Consider the following 15,731-nt stretch of genomic DNA (forward strand, 5'->3'; position numbering starts at 1 on the left):
CTGTTTTAAAAATACTTTATTCTTTAGAAAATACAGCGTTCAGTACAGTGTGCTCTGCTCCTCCCAGCTCCAACCCCCTGACTCCGCCGAGGCAACATCTGGACATTCACCGCCACAGCTGGAAAGCAGAGGGCAGGTTTCACTGACCCCTCTCCATCCTCTCAGGGAGGCAGGTGGCTCTCGAGCCCTCGCTGGCACCCAGCAGCAAGGTGCTCTCCCCCCTAGCCCCAGGGCAGCCCAAATCACAGTGCCAAGCTGGGACCGTGGAGCTGATGGTGGCCCTTGGTGGCTGGGGACATCCCCAGGGGCACACAGGGGCTGCCATGCTCCCCCACACAAGGATTTGGAGTAGCCCATGTGATTATTGAGACATGGGGCTGCCCCAGCCCAGAGACCCAGCTGAGAACCTGGGGATAAGGTAATGGTGGGGGCTGGGGAATGGAGATGGGGGACCAGGGCTCAGGAACCCCTCAGCTCCCTTCCTAAACAGGGATAGGGCTGAGTCAGGGCTGTAACAGCTCCTTCTGAGGGGGAAAACCTTACTGAAGCAGTTCAAAAAGGAGATGCAAACATCACCCAAAGGCAGAGTCACCTTTCTCCAGGTCCAGGCTGAGCTCAGGACTCAGTGGGGAACTTCCACCTCCCGCTGCCTGGCTCTCTGCACGGAGAAGCTCCCATCCCACAGGAAGCAAAGCCCACCCCACAGGGGGTCCTGCCCACACCCTGAGGGTGCGGGATCGCTCCAGCCTGGGGCAGAGGGGCCGTGCACACCAAGAGTGGGACAGGGGAACAAGGTCTGGAGGCTGGGCGGGCAGGGACAGAAGCATTTTCTCTTTTCAAACAGGAATCCCCAACACTACCCCCTTCCCTTTGCATAGAGCAGCTTTCAGGTGAGTGTGTCCTTCAGTCACCCAGGGGACACTGAGAGCAGTGGTTGTGACCCTGAGGGGGACAGGAGCAAGGCTGGGGGGACAGGAGCAAGGCTGGGGACATGGCTCTGCTGCTCCCATCCTCCTCTGCAGCCCCGGGGCTCGCACAAGGACACGAGCAAAAGAACCAGCGACAACCCTGAACCCTCCCCATCGCTCTGCCCCCAGGTGCAACAAGCCATCCAGATGTTTAAAAAAGGAATGAAACAGGAAAAAAAAAAAAGGTAAAAAAACCCAAAAAACGGCTGAGATGGAGGGAAAGATCCCCAGGTCAGCGGAGAGGAAGGCGGGAGCGCCGCAGGGATGGTGTCCGTTGGCCGCCGGCCCCGCGCGATCTAACTGTCCTCGCCGTTCTCGCCCGGCCCCTTGATCAGCCGCTTCTGTCCCCGCTTGCCCACGGGCCCCTTGGGCTTGGCGAAGGCCTGCTTGAAGGCGTGCTGCTTGGGGTGCACCTCCTCGTACAGGAACTCCGCCGTCAGCTCCGCGCCGTCGTCGATCTCGATCTGCGCGGAAGCGGGAAATGGATCTGACAGCCGGACAGCCGCCTCTGGGGCACCCAGCTCCCCCAGGCCCGTCAGAGGGGCTGCAGCACGGCCCCGTGGCAGGGTCCAGCTCCACCACCTCGCTCTCACCTTCTTGGCTATCTCCAAGCAGAACTCCTGCTCCACAGTGTCCAGCAACCGGCTCTTGCAGCTGGAGTAGAGCATGCGCTCCTTGATGCTGCACTTGTACCCGGGCATGGAGTAGATAAAGACTGCAAAAACACAGCAGGGCTTGTGGCACTGCCCGGGCCCATGGCCAGGGAGCACCGGCTGCATCCCACCCTGCTCACAGCTCTTCCAGCCCAGAGTGCCAGACAACATCCAGCAGCAGAGGTGAGCCACCCCCTCCATCACCCCTCCCAAATCTCCCCTGGTGCTCCTGCAACACTGGAGGAAAGCAAACCACCACCACTGAATGCTCTGGGCAGCAGCCAGAGACCTGCCCTGCACCCACCACAGGAGGGAACTGACTCAAGGCTCCCTGATGCACCATCCCCATCCTCAAAGGGTTTGCCAGCACCTATCACAGGAGGGAACTGACTCAAGGCTCCCTGATGCACCATCCCTATCCCTATCCCCATCCCTGCTTGCTGCCCATGCAACCAATGGTCCAGGGAAAACAGGGATTGGCACAGGCTCAAACCGGCCCTTCCCCATGCTGAGGCTCTCACCAACAGACTCCAGGTAATCTCCCTCGTGTGAGTGCTTGTACAGGAAGAAATGGTAGCGAGCAGAGTCCTGGGGGATCCTCTTGGGCAGGTCAGAGATCTCCGTGGGGCTCGTGTGCACCAGGTCGATGGTCTCCCGCTCCAGATCCAGCTTCTGATGGACAGAGGGGACAGGAGCAGATGGGAGTGAGAGACAGCAGCAGGATGTGGGGAGTGGGGCACAGAGAAGCCATGAGAGGGACCTACCAGCTGGATGTAGTTGATTTTCTTCTGCTTGAGAGCCTGGATGGCTTGCTGGGCATCCAGCTGCAGGGGGAAGGCCAGGCCCTGCAGCGTCTGGTGCTTGCTCTCCACACTGATCTCCGTCTTCACCTGGGGATGGAGACCACCTCGAGCGTCAGGGCATGGTGGCAAAGGGGGGAAGGAGGAACAGGAAAACCAGCTGCTTCTGCAGCTAAAGGCTTCTCATCCAAGGAGGTGTCTGACACCTGTCCCACAGGGATCATGGCATTAAACCACCGAGAGTCAGCCAGGCTCAGGATGGTGGCTTGTCACCATGCCACCTCTCCAGGACACCACCCGGCCCCAGCCATGCACCCCACACCTCCTGCTTCACTCTCAGCAAACACCAGCTCAAAACCAACGTTTCCCAGTGAATCCCTGGCAGGAGTGCTGTGACCAGCACTGGCACACGTCCTCTCCGATCACCTCCAACTGCAACCTGTGGGTGACAGGGAAGCCCTGGAAGGGAAGCCCTCAGCTGGGCACCCCACCCTCCTCAGTGGGTTTAACTGCAGCAGACAGACACTGCCTCCAGCACCAGAGCAGGGGATTGAAGATCCACAGCTCACAACGATCCCAGCCGCTGTGCTCCCCACAACCCCTACAAGGCAGAGGCTGCCAGCCATATCCCCAGCAAACCCCCTCGTCCAGGAGACCAAACCCCGCTTCAAAGAGGGGAGAGAAGAGACTGCAGAGACATCAAATGGCTGCAGGCGCCTCCACGCAGGCCCAGCAGGGTCCCTGTGGGGCTGGGAGACGGGGGACGCGGCGGGCACACCATACCTCCTCGGGGTCAGGGTACTCTACCAGCGATGGGCAGCAGCAACAGCCCCCCACCATCTGCCACAGAATACAGGGAGAGGGGTCACCCCCACGGCAGAGGAGCCCCTCCCAGCTCAAGACCCCCTCCCAGGGAAACACTCCAGCAACACTGTCCCAGCTACTCTGCAGTGAACCAATCCCTTTCCTTTGGGATTGGTTTTGGGGATTTTGGATAGAGTCCAACCTCTATGGGTTTTTTTTTTCTTTCTTCATTTCCCTCCCCCTGATAGAGAAAAGGAAGAGACAAGTCAAGGCATGCCAAGAAAAACACAAGAGCTTGAGCTGAGATCTCAAAACCACTGGGCAGCACCACGGTGGGTCTCGTTACAGGCTGCCCTTTGTTAGAGCCCCCACACCCTGGGGAGACGATGGAGCCGGATGCCCGGAGCAGAGCATGCAGGAAAACACTGCCAGGAGAAGGAGAAACCGGGCCTCAAGCGAGCAGAGCAGCCTACCATCTCAGTGCCCGAGTCTTGGGAGCAGGAGTCCTGCCAGCGTGGGGAGAGGAGACACACTGTCAGTGGCACCCACTGCAGGGAGGGGACGCGTGTGACAGCACCAGGGGAGGGACACACGCGTGTGCCAGGGGCAGGCAGCTGCACCAGCCCTGCTGCAGCACAGGGAAGGCTGATCCCAGCGATGTGGGCAGGGGGAGCAGCAAAAAACGACAGAGGAGATGCCTGTGCAGCCCTGAGCCTGGGCATGCAGGGTCTCCAGCAACATCCCTGTGCAGAGCCCGGCCCTGCCCCACCTCCTCCTGGCTCCCCAGGCAGGGTGGCCCCAGTCCAGGGCTGGAGGAGTTCCTGCACTTGCAGCAATAGCTTGTGGGCTATCCTCCACTAAGGAGCATATGTGGAAGGTTTGTGAGGAGAAAACTGCCCAGGCCTCTATCCATGCCAAGCATCCTGGAGGATGAGCAGGGTGTTGATGTGCAGCTGTAGGGAAAGGGAAATAATTGCTCAGGTCCAAGGGCACCAAGTCCAGCTGACCTCCAGCTCTGCCATCCCCCAGGGTGCCCTGGCACCAGCAAGAGCTAAGGGCAAGCTCCCAGAGATTCAGGACACACACAAGTTCACAGGGTTCCACCCTGAGGAGAGGTGCAGCACAAGGACATTACCACTGCCAGCTCCTCCAGAACCCCAGCCTTCTTTCCCATAAATGCAAGAAGACCAGGAGAGTTACAGTGGGATCACAGAGACCTCAGCTCTGACACAAAGCACACTGAAGTCCAAAAACACCAGGAGATGCAAATTTGTCCCAGCAACATCAACTCCCCCATATACCTCTGCATTTCCTACTCCTTCCCTTTTCAGAAACATTAAAAACTGGCTGCCTGAGCACTCCCCAGGGCACAGCCTGGGAGCAGTGCACGGGACACCTGAGCATGTGCCACATCCCAGCCTCCCAACCTTGCCAGCAGCAGGCTTGCCTGGGGGTTATTTTACCTCCTTTTCTTTAGGTTAGATTTTCTGCTCCTCTTCCCTCCCTCCTGGCATGGTGCTGACCCTGCCTGAGGAGCATTTCTGTGTCTTATGGCAAAGTCCTCACAGGAGGGTTCTGGTGAGGCACCACCAGCACTGCAGGGCAGCTGTGAAGGACACCCCCTTACACACTGCAGTGGCACCCCACCTTTGCTTCTTCTCAATTCTCCTGCCTCCTCCCCCAGCCCCAAGGCTGCCTTCCTCTGCCCCAGGGGCCTGCCAAGGGGATATGCCCAGCTCCCCCTGCACCCATGTTCCTGAACCTGCAACACTTCTACAAAGACTCCCCAGCCGTGGGTGTTGAGCTCAAAGCCAAATTCAAAGCTGTTTCTTAGCCCACGGTCTGCTGACAACTAGCAGCTCAGTAAAGCTGGCATTTTCTAGCTCTTAAAAATATATACATATATATAGCAGGTGGCAAGTTTCCATGAGCTCCCACCCAGCTGTCAAAAAGGGGGTTAACTCACAACATCACCTCTGCCCATCCAATGCTCAAACCCCAGCCTAAAACCTGCTTTGCCAAAGGCTGGGCAGCTCCCTGGGGGATGTGCAAAGCTGAGTCCTTCCTTGCTCAGTGCCAAAGGCTGCTCTGCTGGCCCTGCAGCCATCACCTGTCCCTTTAGCTGTCCTGCCTTGCCCTTCCCACCCCCTTTCCACACTCAGCTGCTGGCCCTCACCACTGGCTCCCCTGCACTGGATCTGCTCCTCCACACTCAACAGTCACATGCAAGCATCCCCCAAAGCCTGTGCACAGGGGACCCTGCAAGCTGCAGGCACTGAACAAGGCTGGAAGCATCACTGTGCCAGGCTGTGGCACCAACACAGAGATCCCTCAGCACACCCAGCACTTGGCTGCTTGCCACCTTTAAATCCACAGGCAAAAATACATCCATTTTCATCTCTTTAATGTCAGTGACTCCTCCCTGTGGCCCAGGCTGACACAGGGGACCATGTACCCTTAAAACAACCCCCAACCATCCAGACAGCAGCAGCACCTCCATCCAGAGCTGCATCTCCCAAAGGCAAGGGTGGGAGGGAAGGAGAATGAGGCAGATCAATGAGCATCACAAGCACCACTTACCTGGGCCATACAGCCCTGTAAGACACACCCAGCAGCCCCCCAAAACTACTTAATCCTGCAGCACAGGCCAGACAAGGTGATGGAGATCACAGAATCAGCTGAGTCAAAAGGGACCCTCGAGGATCATCAAGTCCAGATGTCCCAAGGTGCCAAACAAAGCACACAGTCACCATCAGCACCTCTCTCTTCTCCAAACATGAGCATCTCCTTGGATCCCCCAGAACAAATTCTGCCCAGGCCCTCCAGGCAGGGAGCTGGGATAATTCCCCTAAGACCCACCTGCTGGAGACCCCCCCTTGGTGGCATCTGCCAAATGTCCCTCAGCTTTGCCACCTGCAGAGCTGCTTTGGGAGGTGGAAATCACCCCCAGACCAGCTTCAACAGGCAGAAACCTCCTGCCTCATCTGTGCTATCAGTTAATGCCATGAGGCTGATTGGCTTCACAGCTCCCACTTGTCCTGATCCACCCATGAGAGCCACAGCCCCAGCACAGGCAGAGGAGAGGGATGCTCCTCCAGAGAGGAAAGCTTTCTAAGGGAATTCCCCCACCCCAAAACAAAATGCTGCTTCCAAGTGGTCTCCCCACACAGTGAGCACACCCCCTTTTCTGCTCCAGTGTGTCACAGCACCACAGAGGCTGTGGAAGGCCAGCAGGGAACAATGGTGACACAGCCCTGTGTGCCCCCAGCCCTACCCTGTGCCACTTCCATCCTTTCCAGCACAAAAGCCCCCAAATACAGGCTAAGATCTGTATTTCTTGGGACAGCATCCCTCATATTTATAAAGGAAGTGTATGGGAGAGGATGCTGCTGCAGGCCAAAGATAAGCTTGAATTCTTCCTGCCTTCCCTATCCTCAAACTCAGCTTTGCTTTTGCTCCAATACCCACAGGTTAGAGACCTGCTTTCAGCCACAGACCATTTCTGACTGTCAGCAAAACACAGTCCTGAGCTCATGTCCAAGCAAGGGGAAAAAATAGTGTAAATTCCTCTTTGTGCTACCAATTTGACTGTGAGGGTGCTCCTCCACCTCAAGAAGGGCAGGAATGGTTTAAACAGCAGAGAGTGGAGTAAAAATGACCCATCCCTTATAGCTGAATGCTCACTCCCTGCATCCTCCAGCCCTTTGTGCTCAGAGGGCTCAGGCTCCTCTCCCAGGGCTGTCGGACACCCAGCCCTGCTGGACACACACCTCTGCTGGACACATGGACACACAGCCCTGCTGGACACCCTGCCCTGCTGCTCACCCTCCCTGTTTCACATCATCCCTGCTGCACACCATTCCTGCTGCTCACCCTCCCTGTCTCACACCCTCCCTGCTGCTCACCCACCTCGTTGATGCGGATCTGCTGCAGCTCCTGCTCGGCTGCGGTCAGCGGGGCAGGGGCAGAGCAGGAGGACACGTGCTTCTGGTAACCACTCAGGGACACGTCCTCCTGCAGACAGAGCACAGCACAGGGCAGTGTCACACAGAGCACAGGCAGTGTCTCGGGGGTCACTGCTGCAGGGCAGGGTGTGCCCCCAGCCTTGAGCTGAGTCTGAGCAACCCAGAGAGTCTCGGGCTCCCTCCTGACCAGGAGGACCAACCTGAAGGCTCTCGGATTCCTCCATGCAAATCCCACACTCGATTTGTCTGTTCTGACCCCCTGCCCCTCCCCAGTCACCCATGGCTGTGGCAGTGGGCTCCTCTGGCTGTTTCATGAAGCTCATGAGCATGGAAGTGAGAGGGAAAGGCAGAGCCCATAGCCCAGGAGCAGCAGAGGGACCTTGGAGAAGAGCACGAATGCTCCCAGAGGCCCCAGCAGGACTGATGTCCCTGGCTGTGCAGCTGCCTCTGCCCATGGAAGAGGAGGGAACTCTCCATGCAAGGCAGAGGCTAACCCCGGTGTGGAGGCAGCTCTGGCTGCTGGAGTGACACTGCCACCACCTGGCACTTCTGCCATTCAGCGTGAACCTCATCCTGCAGCCTCCCTCCCACCTCTCCCAGCTCTCCCACACAGACCCCAGCCGTGCAGGCAGGAGAAAGCAGCACTGGCCACACAGGCAGCAGAGTGCAGGACCACCACCCTGCTGCTCCCTCACCAAACAGCAGCACCCCACATCCAGCTCAGCACACCGAGCTCTGGGCAGGCTCTGAAGCTCAGGCTCAGCCCCCAGGGCTGCCCAGGACCCACCACGGTACCTTCACTGTGCCAAACATCTCGTCCTTGATGTGCCCCCCGCCAAACTCCTTCTTCACGGTGGCCCTGGTGGCAGCGTACAGCATCTTCAGCCGGACCTGCGGGACAGGGGCAGTGCTGTCACACGGGGCACGGGGAGCCAGGGCTCACAGCCACCACCCCCACGGGCTCCACACCCCTCAGCCTCTCCTGGCAGCACCCACCGAGTTTCTGGCTCGGTCTGATTTTTAATGGCAGCATCCCGAGGTAGGGATCAGCTGGGAAAACCCACCAGCACTATTTCTGGGGCTGCAGCCTTGCCAAGAGCTGCCCACAATCCAACAGTTTATTCCATGCTTTGCTTTCCAGTCCCTGAGCTCCAGAGCACCATTTACCACCAGCACTTGGGTTAGAGGAGGCACAAATACCACAGACCCACTTAAAAGTGACTTTTGCCTTTGGCACTTCTATTGCATCATTCTGCAAAACGCAGGGAAGAGCTTTGGCAAGTGCTCCTGGGCATATTGTGCTTCTGCAGTCAGAGCCTCTGTGGTTTGTTAAAAGATATACATATTTTAAAAACATATTATTATATATACACGTGTATATGTGCATGTACACATGCACAAATATGCACATGCATATGAAATTACATATATATCACTATTAAAAGATATACATATTTTAAAAATATATTATTATATATACACACACGTGTATATGTGCATGTACACATGCACAAATATGCACATGCATATGAAATTACATATATATCACTTGTATACATATTTCTATATATGTGACCAGTGCATGTATTAATGTGGCAGTAAATCTATCTAGTTTATAGATTACAATAAATATATAACAAATAAATACATAGGAATATATATACACACATATACATATATGCACACACACAAACATGTATCTAGAAGACAAGCACATGTTAACACATCAGTAAATTTCAGCTGATGTGCTCAACAGGATGGCATTTTCCAAGCTGCACCACTGACATCCTCTAAACCTGCTTCCCATCCAACCAGCCCTTTTGTGTCACTCTCCACCAGCTGATTTTGGAGCAAGGCCTGGAGAAGGGCTGGCAGCCACTCTGCATCAGCCTCAAGCAGAGCAGGGCCAGGCTGGAGGCAAATCAGTGTCAGTGCCAGCTCTTCCCAGCAACAGCCAGAGCCGTGGTGGGATGTCTCCACCCATGGTGGGATGTCTCCACCCATGGTGGGATGTCTCCATCCTGGCCTCATGGTCCACACCACTCCCCCCTCTACATCCCAGCTCCTCCACCTCCTCACTGGCACTGAAACAGGACAGAGACACAGTCCCAGTGCATCTCCCTGTGTCTCAAAAACCTCCCCATCCCCACGGCAGTCTCCATTCCTCAAGCCCCGAGGGTGTGAACGCTCCTCCTCAGCCCCAGGGCAGAGCCCCCTTGGCCAGCACTGCCTCCCTGGCACGTCCCTGTGCCCAGGCTGGGTGCCAGGGCCCGGGGCTCACCGGGGAGCTGTCTGGGGACCAGGAGATGAAGAGCCACTCGTAGCCCTGGGCGTTCTGGCTGTCCAGGCGGTACAGGAGGTAGCAGGGCTGCTGCTCGTCCAGCAAGGGCAGCACCAGGCTGTCGTAGTCGGCGTCCCAGCGCCGGGACAGCTCCTTGTGGGCTCCCAGCACGAGCTGCTCTGCAAGGAGAGGACAGGAAAGGTGCTGTTAGACCAAAGCAAGGCTCGTCTCACAGGACCAGGGGGCGGATCACTCAGGGTTCATGGCAGCTCCACCACCAACAGTGATGCTGTGCTGCAGAGGAACAAGCTGTGACCTCAAGTGACGTGCAGGAGGGTACATTCCCACCAGGAGAGACCACGGGGCTGTGGCTGCTGTGGAGGGCTGGTTTGCTGCCAGCCTCCTGTCAACCATCTCTTCCCCTCCTGTGTTTCCCACCAGCAGAGTCTCCTCTCTGGGGATCACCTGTGGCTTCCTTCCATTCTGCTCCCTCCAGCTCTGCAGTCCCACCCACCCCTCCTTGCTCGCAGGGGAACACAGGACCTCCCCCATCCCACCTGGACAAGCCTAGGGTCACTAGGGCACCTCAGCAGGGACACAGAGAGCACCAGCATTTTGGATGCTGAGAAGAGTAATGGTCTCAGCAAAATCCACAGTGATGAGCCAAAGCTGCTCTCATTGGAGTCCTTGTAACCTCACAGGGGTCAAAATCAGAGCTGATAGCCAAAGCCCATGTCTGTGGGCAGCAGGGATGTCCCAGAGCGCCCAGCCTGGAGGGGGACCATGCTGCCAGGAGAGCCCCAGCCTCTGGAAGCAACCTGTGCACTTCACACACACCTCAAGGCATTATTTCCAGCTGCTACACAAGTGGCAGTGGGACTGGGAGCCCTGTGAGCTGGGCACTGCTCAGCTGGGATTCAAACACTGCTGCAGGCATCCTACAGACATGAATCCACACCCTGGCAAGGGTCGAGGCAAGCTTTGGGATGGCTGGGTGGAAAAGTGGGGGGTGCTGAGGATATCAGCATAAATTGCTGGAAAACAGCCTGTATTTTTACTCAATTTGTAGATGCAGAAAGGTCTGGGGGGAGATTACAGGACTCAGAACAAGATGTAGGAAATTCCGGAGGTGCCAAAGCAAAATGTTTTGGGGCTTTGGGCAATTAGCCCTTGAGGGCATGCTTGGCCAGGCTGTAGGAAATTCTGGATGTGCTAAAGCAAAATGTTTTGGGGCCTTGGGCAATTAGCCCTTGAGGGCATGCTTGGCCAGGCACATGCCCTGCCAGGACCTCTGCCCACAGCCCTGCTGCCCCAGCCAGGGAGCTCCTTGGCTGGGGCACAACCCTCTCCTCCCAACACGTTCACCCCAGCAGCTCCAGATCTCACGGCAGGAAAGCTTTTAAGGAAAATAGCTGAGGAATGAAAAGTTTGGGAGGAATTACTCAGCCCTTCTTCCCACCAGGCAGGACATCCCCCATGACAGCAGGGCAGCCCTCCCCTGCCCAGCACTGCCCTGGCATCTGCCACCACTCTCAGTCCAGTTACTCGTGCATGGGTGGCACAAGCTGCTGGTTCAGTAACAAGGACAGCAGAGAACAAGGTGTTTGAAATACTTTACCTTTTCCAAAACTACCTGTTTGGAGGAAAGGGAAGCATAAAAACCTCAGGGTACTCCTAAAATAAACACAAAACTCTGCTAATGGATTTGTGCATCACAAAGAAGAAACTGCAGGGATTTCGCAGGGCCAAACCCCTGGCAGCTCGAGGGTATCTCTGTGAGTGAAACAAACCAACACCTCAACTGCACAAACCAACACCTCAACTGCACAAAGCAACACCTCAACTGCACAAAGCAATCAGAGCTGAGTCACCCCGGGCTATTCCCGGGCTGTGACTCAGCCGGACCCCAGCCTGCTGCTGCGAGCTGGCAGCCTTCAACTCTCCCCCCAGCTCCTGCAGTTCTGCTCAATCCATTCAGGGACAAATCTTCTTCCCTGGGAAGTGTCAGAAAGGGGAAACTCAGAGCAGATGCCCTTCAGCAGAGTTATACAGCACTGGCTGTGCCAGGCTCTGTCTGTCCCAGGAGCTGCTGCTGGAGAAGCAGAGCTGGGAGTGTTTCTGGCCCCCGAGGTGCCCCCAGCACCCCCCTTCCACTGCTCTGAAATGCCTCTGCAAGGCAGCCCAGCCTGCAGCTCTGCTGGGTGCCAATCTGCAAAACTCAGTGCACCTGGGAGTAAAGAAATGCATCCAACACAAAGTCCACAAAGCCAATCTTGTCCCAAATCCTGCTGGCAGTGAGGAGCAGAGCATCATCTAAAACCACACTGGAGCACATCTAAAACCACACTGCTCTCAGGCCAGGAAACTGCTGCTGAGTCTTGGTGCACATCCTGCTCCCCTACTCCCTCCTCCATCCAATCTCAGCCCTTCCAGTGGCATTCCTAATGAAAAATGACCTCTCAAATTGCTCCCAAAGGGTCACTCAGCCACAATAGTGGTCTTGGAGCTGCCTGGACACACAGCACCTGCCATAAGACTCCTTGCACCATCTTCCTCTCCTTCTATTCACTGTTGCCTCCTCCAAAATGCCCCAAGACAAATTCTCCACAGGGCAAAAGGTGCTGCAAGCCATCCAGCAGAGAGGGAGGCTCCTTCTCCACATCCCCTGTGCTGGCAGGGCAGCTGGCATGTCCTCCCCAGGCAGCTCTGTACACCCCCCCCTGCAGGGTGAGCATCTCTCTGTCTGGCTGTGACATCTGCCTGGTCACTCTTAGTGCCCAAGGGCCCTTCTGTGCTGGGCACCAGCAGGCTGATGTCCCCTGTGTGACTGCAGAGTGGTGGCCCTGGGGCTGACAATAAAAAAATCCCTTTCAGCCACAGCAGAGATGGTGGGAAATGTTTTCCATTGGTGATAAAAAGTCTCCCTTGCTGGCATCAGCAGCCACAACCCCAAACCAGCAGAACAAGCCCTAAGCATCCCAAGTCCAGGCTTAGGGACAGGCATGACTTATCCTGACTTAAAAGTGGGAGTCAGTCCCACTTTTGAGAAGAAAAAGAAGCTGAGAGCACAAAACTGTTGTCAGAGACACTCCAAAGAAACAATGTGGATGTTTCATCCCCCAGCAATGGGGACCTTGCCAAGGACAAAGCCAGCACTGCTGAGCCCTGCTGCAGCTCCACGGATGTGTCCCATGCATTCCCAGTCACGCTGCTCTCCTGAACAGGACGTTGTGGCCTCTCCAAAGGTCAGGTGGGCTCCTCATGACCACAGGCTCCTTACAACCACATCCACCTCGGTGCTTGCACTGGTGGCCCACCCAGGGAGGTGGTGACAGCAGCTTGGCAGGGCAGTGAAGTCCCTGCTGCTGCCGTGAGAAACAAGTCATTCATATGCAATTGTACCAGGCTGAGGTGATGGAAAGCCTACACCGGGGCAGCTCCCCGCCCCTGGGACATGCAATCAGTGCTCAGCTCTGCTCACTCCTCCACAGATGCAGAGGCCACCCAAAGGACCCATTCCATGGGACAAACACGGGCAAGGCTGGTGCCAGCCTGTATCCCGGGCTGGGGGCAGCCCATGGGATGGGGTGGGATAATGGGACGGGATAATGGAATGGGTCTCAGAGTGTGGCATTCCTCACAGGATGCCACTGAGGGCCCATGCTGGGCCTTGGGCCACACAGCACCCCCTGCCCCGAGCATCTCCCTGCCAGCTGGGGGTGACACATCCCAGAAGAAGATGCCTGTGCATGACCCCCAACAAAGGTCCCGGGGTCCCTGCAGCAGCCTGCCACAGGGATCCCATAATAAAATATGACACAGCAGCAGCAAAAGCCCCCACAGAGCACCGATCCCAGGCTGGAATTGCTCTGCTGGCAAAGTCACTGCTCCCCACTGGAGCTGGCCTGGGGCTCCAAGAGCTGCTCACCAGCACAGCCAAAGTTTGGGCTTGTGTTTCAGCTCTGGGTTGCCACGTGCCCAGAAGCCCCAGCAACATTTTCCTTGAGGTTTCCAAAAACACAAGCTGGTACCGCAGTGGTGAAGAAGAAAGGAGGAGAGGAAAGAGAGAACAGACAGAGTGTAAATCAAAGCACTTCAAAATGGGACTTACCGTCCTCAATGATGACCTTGATGAGCCGAACTGAACCATTCCGGGCTTTGGCAAAAAAGTCCCTTAATTCTGTGGTGGCTGAAAGAACCAAAAACATGGTGATCAGATTTAGCAACCAAAGCAGGTGCTGGGCTGCTCAGTGACTGACCAGAAAGGGACCAAGCCGGCAGGATAGAAATTTAAAACTTTTAAAAAAAATTAATTAAATCTCTGGTGCCAAAAAAACTATAATAAAAAATAACAATAACACAAAACCCAAAAAGCTGGGAGAGAAGTGCCGTGTCTCCCTGAGGCGTCAGAGTTAAATAGCAGCTGGGAGCACATGTGATCCAGAGAACCTGATACTTGGCCTGGGTGAACATAATCACCCAAATTTAGACGATGGCTTGGCCAGTGCAGGCAGGGAGAGCTCAAGTGACAAGCTGATTCTCTTTACAGAGCAGCAGGGCTGGCAGAGTCGGGGTGGCTGGAGGATGTGCTGCAGGCTGGGGTGCCCTGGCCTTGTGACACACGGCAGGATGCTGCTCCCGAGCGGCTGGAACCAGCACAGCTCCAGCTGGAGGTGCTGGTGTGGAGCTGAGCCCCTGCGGAAGGGAAAGGCAACAGCACCAGGGTTTTGCTCTGAAGATGGCAGGGCTTGGATTGCAGAAGGCTTTTGGGAAGTGTTTTGGGGTGGGATTCCTCCTCACCCTGAGCACCAGGTAATGGCAACCAATCCTCAGCACCCTACCAGGAGGCAGCTGGAGGCACTGGATAGTGAAGGAGCAGCCCAAAGCCAGCACTGGAGGCTTCATCTGCCCTCCCTGGGAGCATCACTGGCACAGAGCTCCCCGTGCCACCCAGGGCACGCTCCGTGTGAAGGCAAAGCCCAGGAGATGTGGCTCCCAGGGGCCAACCCCCCGACAAGGATCATCTCCCCCTAAAGCCACCCAAGCCTTTCCTGGACATCATGCAGCAAAGGGGGCTCTGTGACTCCAAAAGCTGCTGTGCTTGTTAGAAATACTCAAGAAACACCAATACTGTGTTGCAAAGATCAGAGACCTGGGCAGATGCCCCTTAGCCCACACCAGGACCTGTGCTTGGAATGCCCACCAGCAGCCCCTCCATTGCCAGTGCTTTGCTGTGCCAGCAGCAGGGAGGAACCTGGAGCCCCAGAGCACCCACAGCTGAGGCACGTGGCAGAGGAAGCCATCCCTCCAAGGGCCATATCCATGCCCTGCAGTCCCTCCAGCTCTGGGTACCACCCCTGGCACAGCCCTGAGGAGCCTCGATGTCACCAGCACTGCACAAGGGACCCGAGCAGCCACCACCTGCCACCGAGTGTGCCCCAGTGCCCTGGAGGCACACCCTGGGCTGGGGCACTGCCTGGGCAGGAGGAATCCCTGGGGAGCTCCCAGGAAGCAGCAGCCTGTCCCCCACAAGTGACAGCTGTGCCCCCCAGCTCCAGCCTGCCCTGACTGAGCGCTGCTGGCTTCTCCTCCCAGGGAGAGCAGAGGCACACACCAGGAACAGCTCCCAGGCTGGCTCCCTGCAGGCAGCAGCTCCCACACAGAGCCAGAGATGCCACCCAGACCCCCCAGCAAAAGGCATGTCACTCCTTCATGGCACTTCAGGGGACAAGCAGAAGGGTTGCTGGTGTAATGCCACCACAGGCACGCTCCCTCCTAAGCATCAGGGATGCAGCTCTCCCAGTTCCCAGAGCAGACCTTCACCCTCTCCCAGTGCCAGCTGGGAGCTCAGCCCACTCCTGCTGTGCCCAACCAAGGATATTCTGGTATTTTTAGCCCCTTTCCCTGCTGAGAGGGGCTGTTTCCTTCTGGCAGCATTTGTGGTTATTGCACACACACGAGGCGGAAGAGGAAGAGAGAAAGACATTTATACACCCAGGAAACAACAGGCAGGAGAAAAAACTCTTCATAAGCATCAAGTTTCACAACTCCTATTACACTGCAAAACTATGAGAGAATAGCATTGCTCTTGGCTGCTCCTACAGCATCAACTTCAGGGAAGAAATAGGAAAGCTCTGCAGCATAACCAGCTTGCAAATCCCACCAGTGTGACCCCATCCTTCCCAGAACCCAAAGGCAGGTGGGAGGTCTGGAAAATCAGGACAAATGCAACCCTGTAGCCCACTTGGAAATGCTTGGAA

The 15,731-nt window shown here is 56.4% G+C and overlaps 1 protein-coding gene across 1 annotated transcript; it reads right to left on the reverse strand.

Annotated features, from left to right (window-relative positions):
• TWF2 (twinfilin actin binding protein 2) lies at positions 1 to 13,863 on the reverse strand. Its single transcript, XM_039734196.1, has 8 exons — positions 13,583 to 13,863; positions 9,472 to 9,650; positions 7,986 to 8,081; positions 7,135 to 7,239; positions 2,386 to 2,511; positions 2,143 to 2,293; positions 1,562 to 1,683; positions 1 to 1,432 (listed from the first exon to the last, which is right to left on the reverse strand). Exons 1-8 carry the CDS (start codon positions 13,677 to 13,679, stop codon positions 1,265 to 1,267), a joined length of 1,044 nt encoding a protein of 347 aa, XP_039590130.1. The 5' UTR covers positions 13,680 to 13,863; the 3' UTR covers positions 1 to 1,264.
• Between the last annotated feature and the right edge of the window lie 1,868 nt (positions 13,864 to 15,731).

Source organism: Passer montanus, unplaced genomic scaffold (genome assembly GCF_014805655.1).
Source record: "Passer montanus isolate IOZ18808 unplaced genomic scaffold, ASM1480565v1 scaffold9, whole genome shotgun sequence".
In the NCBI taxonomy this organism is placed as follows: domain Eukaryota; kingdom Metazoa; phylum Chordata; class Aves; order Passeriformes; family Passeridae; genus Passer; species Passer montanus.

What these genes read in the sequence shown, in the direction of transcription:
- TWF2 (XM_039734196.1), bottom strand. Translation starts at nt 13,679, where the DNA reads ATGTTTTTGGTTCTTTCAGCCACCACAGAATTAAGGGACTTTTTTGCC. An exon ending in CAAGGTCATCATTGAGGACG is followed by an intron (nt 9,651 to 13,582) that starts GTAAGTCCCATT and finishes CTCTCCTTGCAG; the next exon opens with AGCAGCTCGTGCTGGGAGCC. An exon ending in AAATCAACTACATCCAGCTG is followed by an intron (nt 2,294 to 2,385) that starts GTAGGTCCCTCT and finishes TCTGTCCATCAG; the next exon opens with AAGCTGGATCTGGAGCGGGA.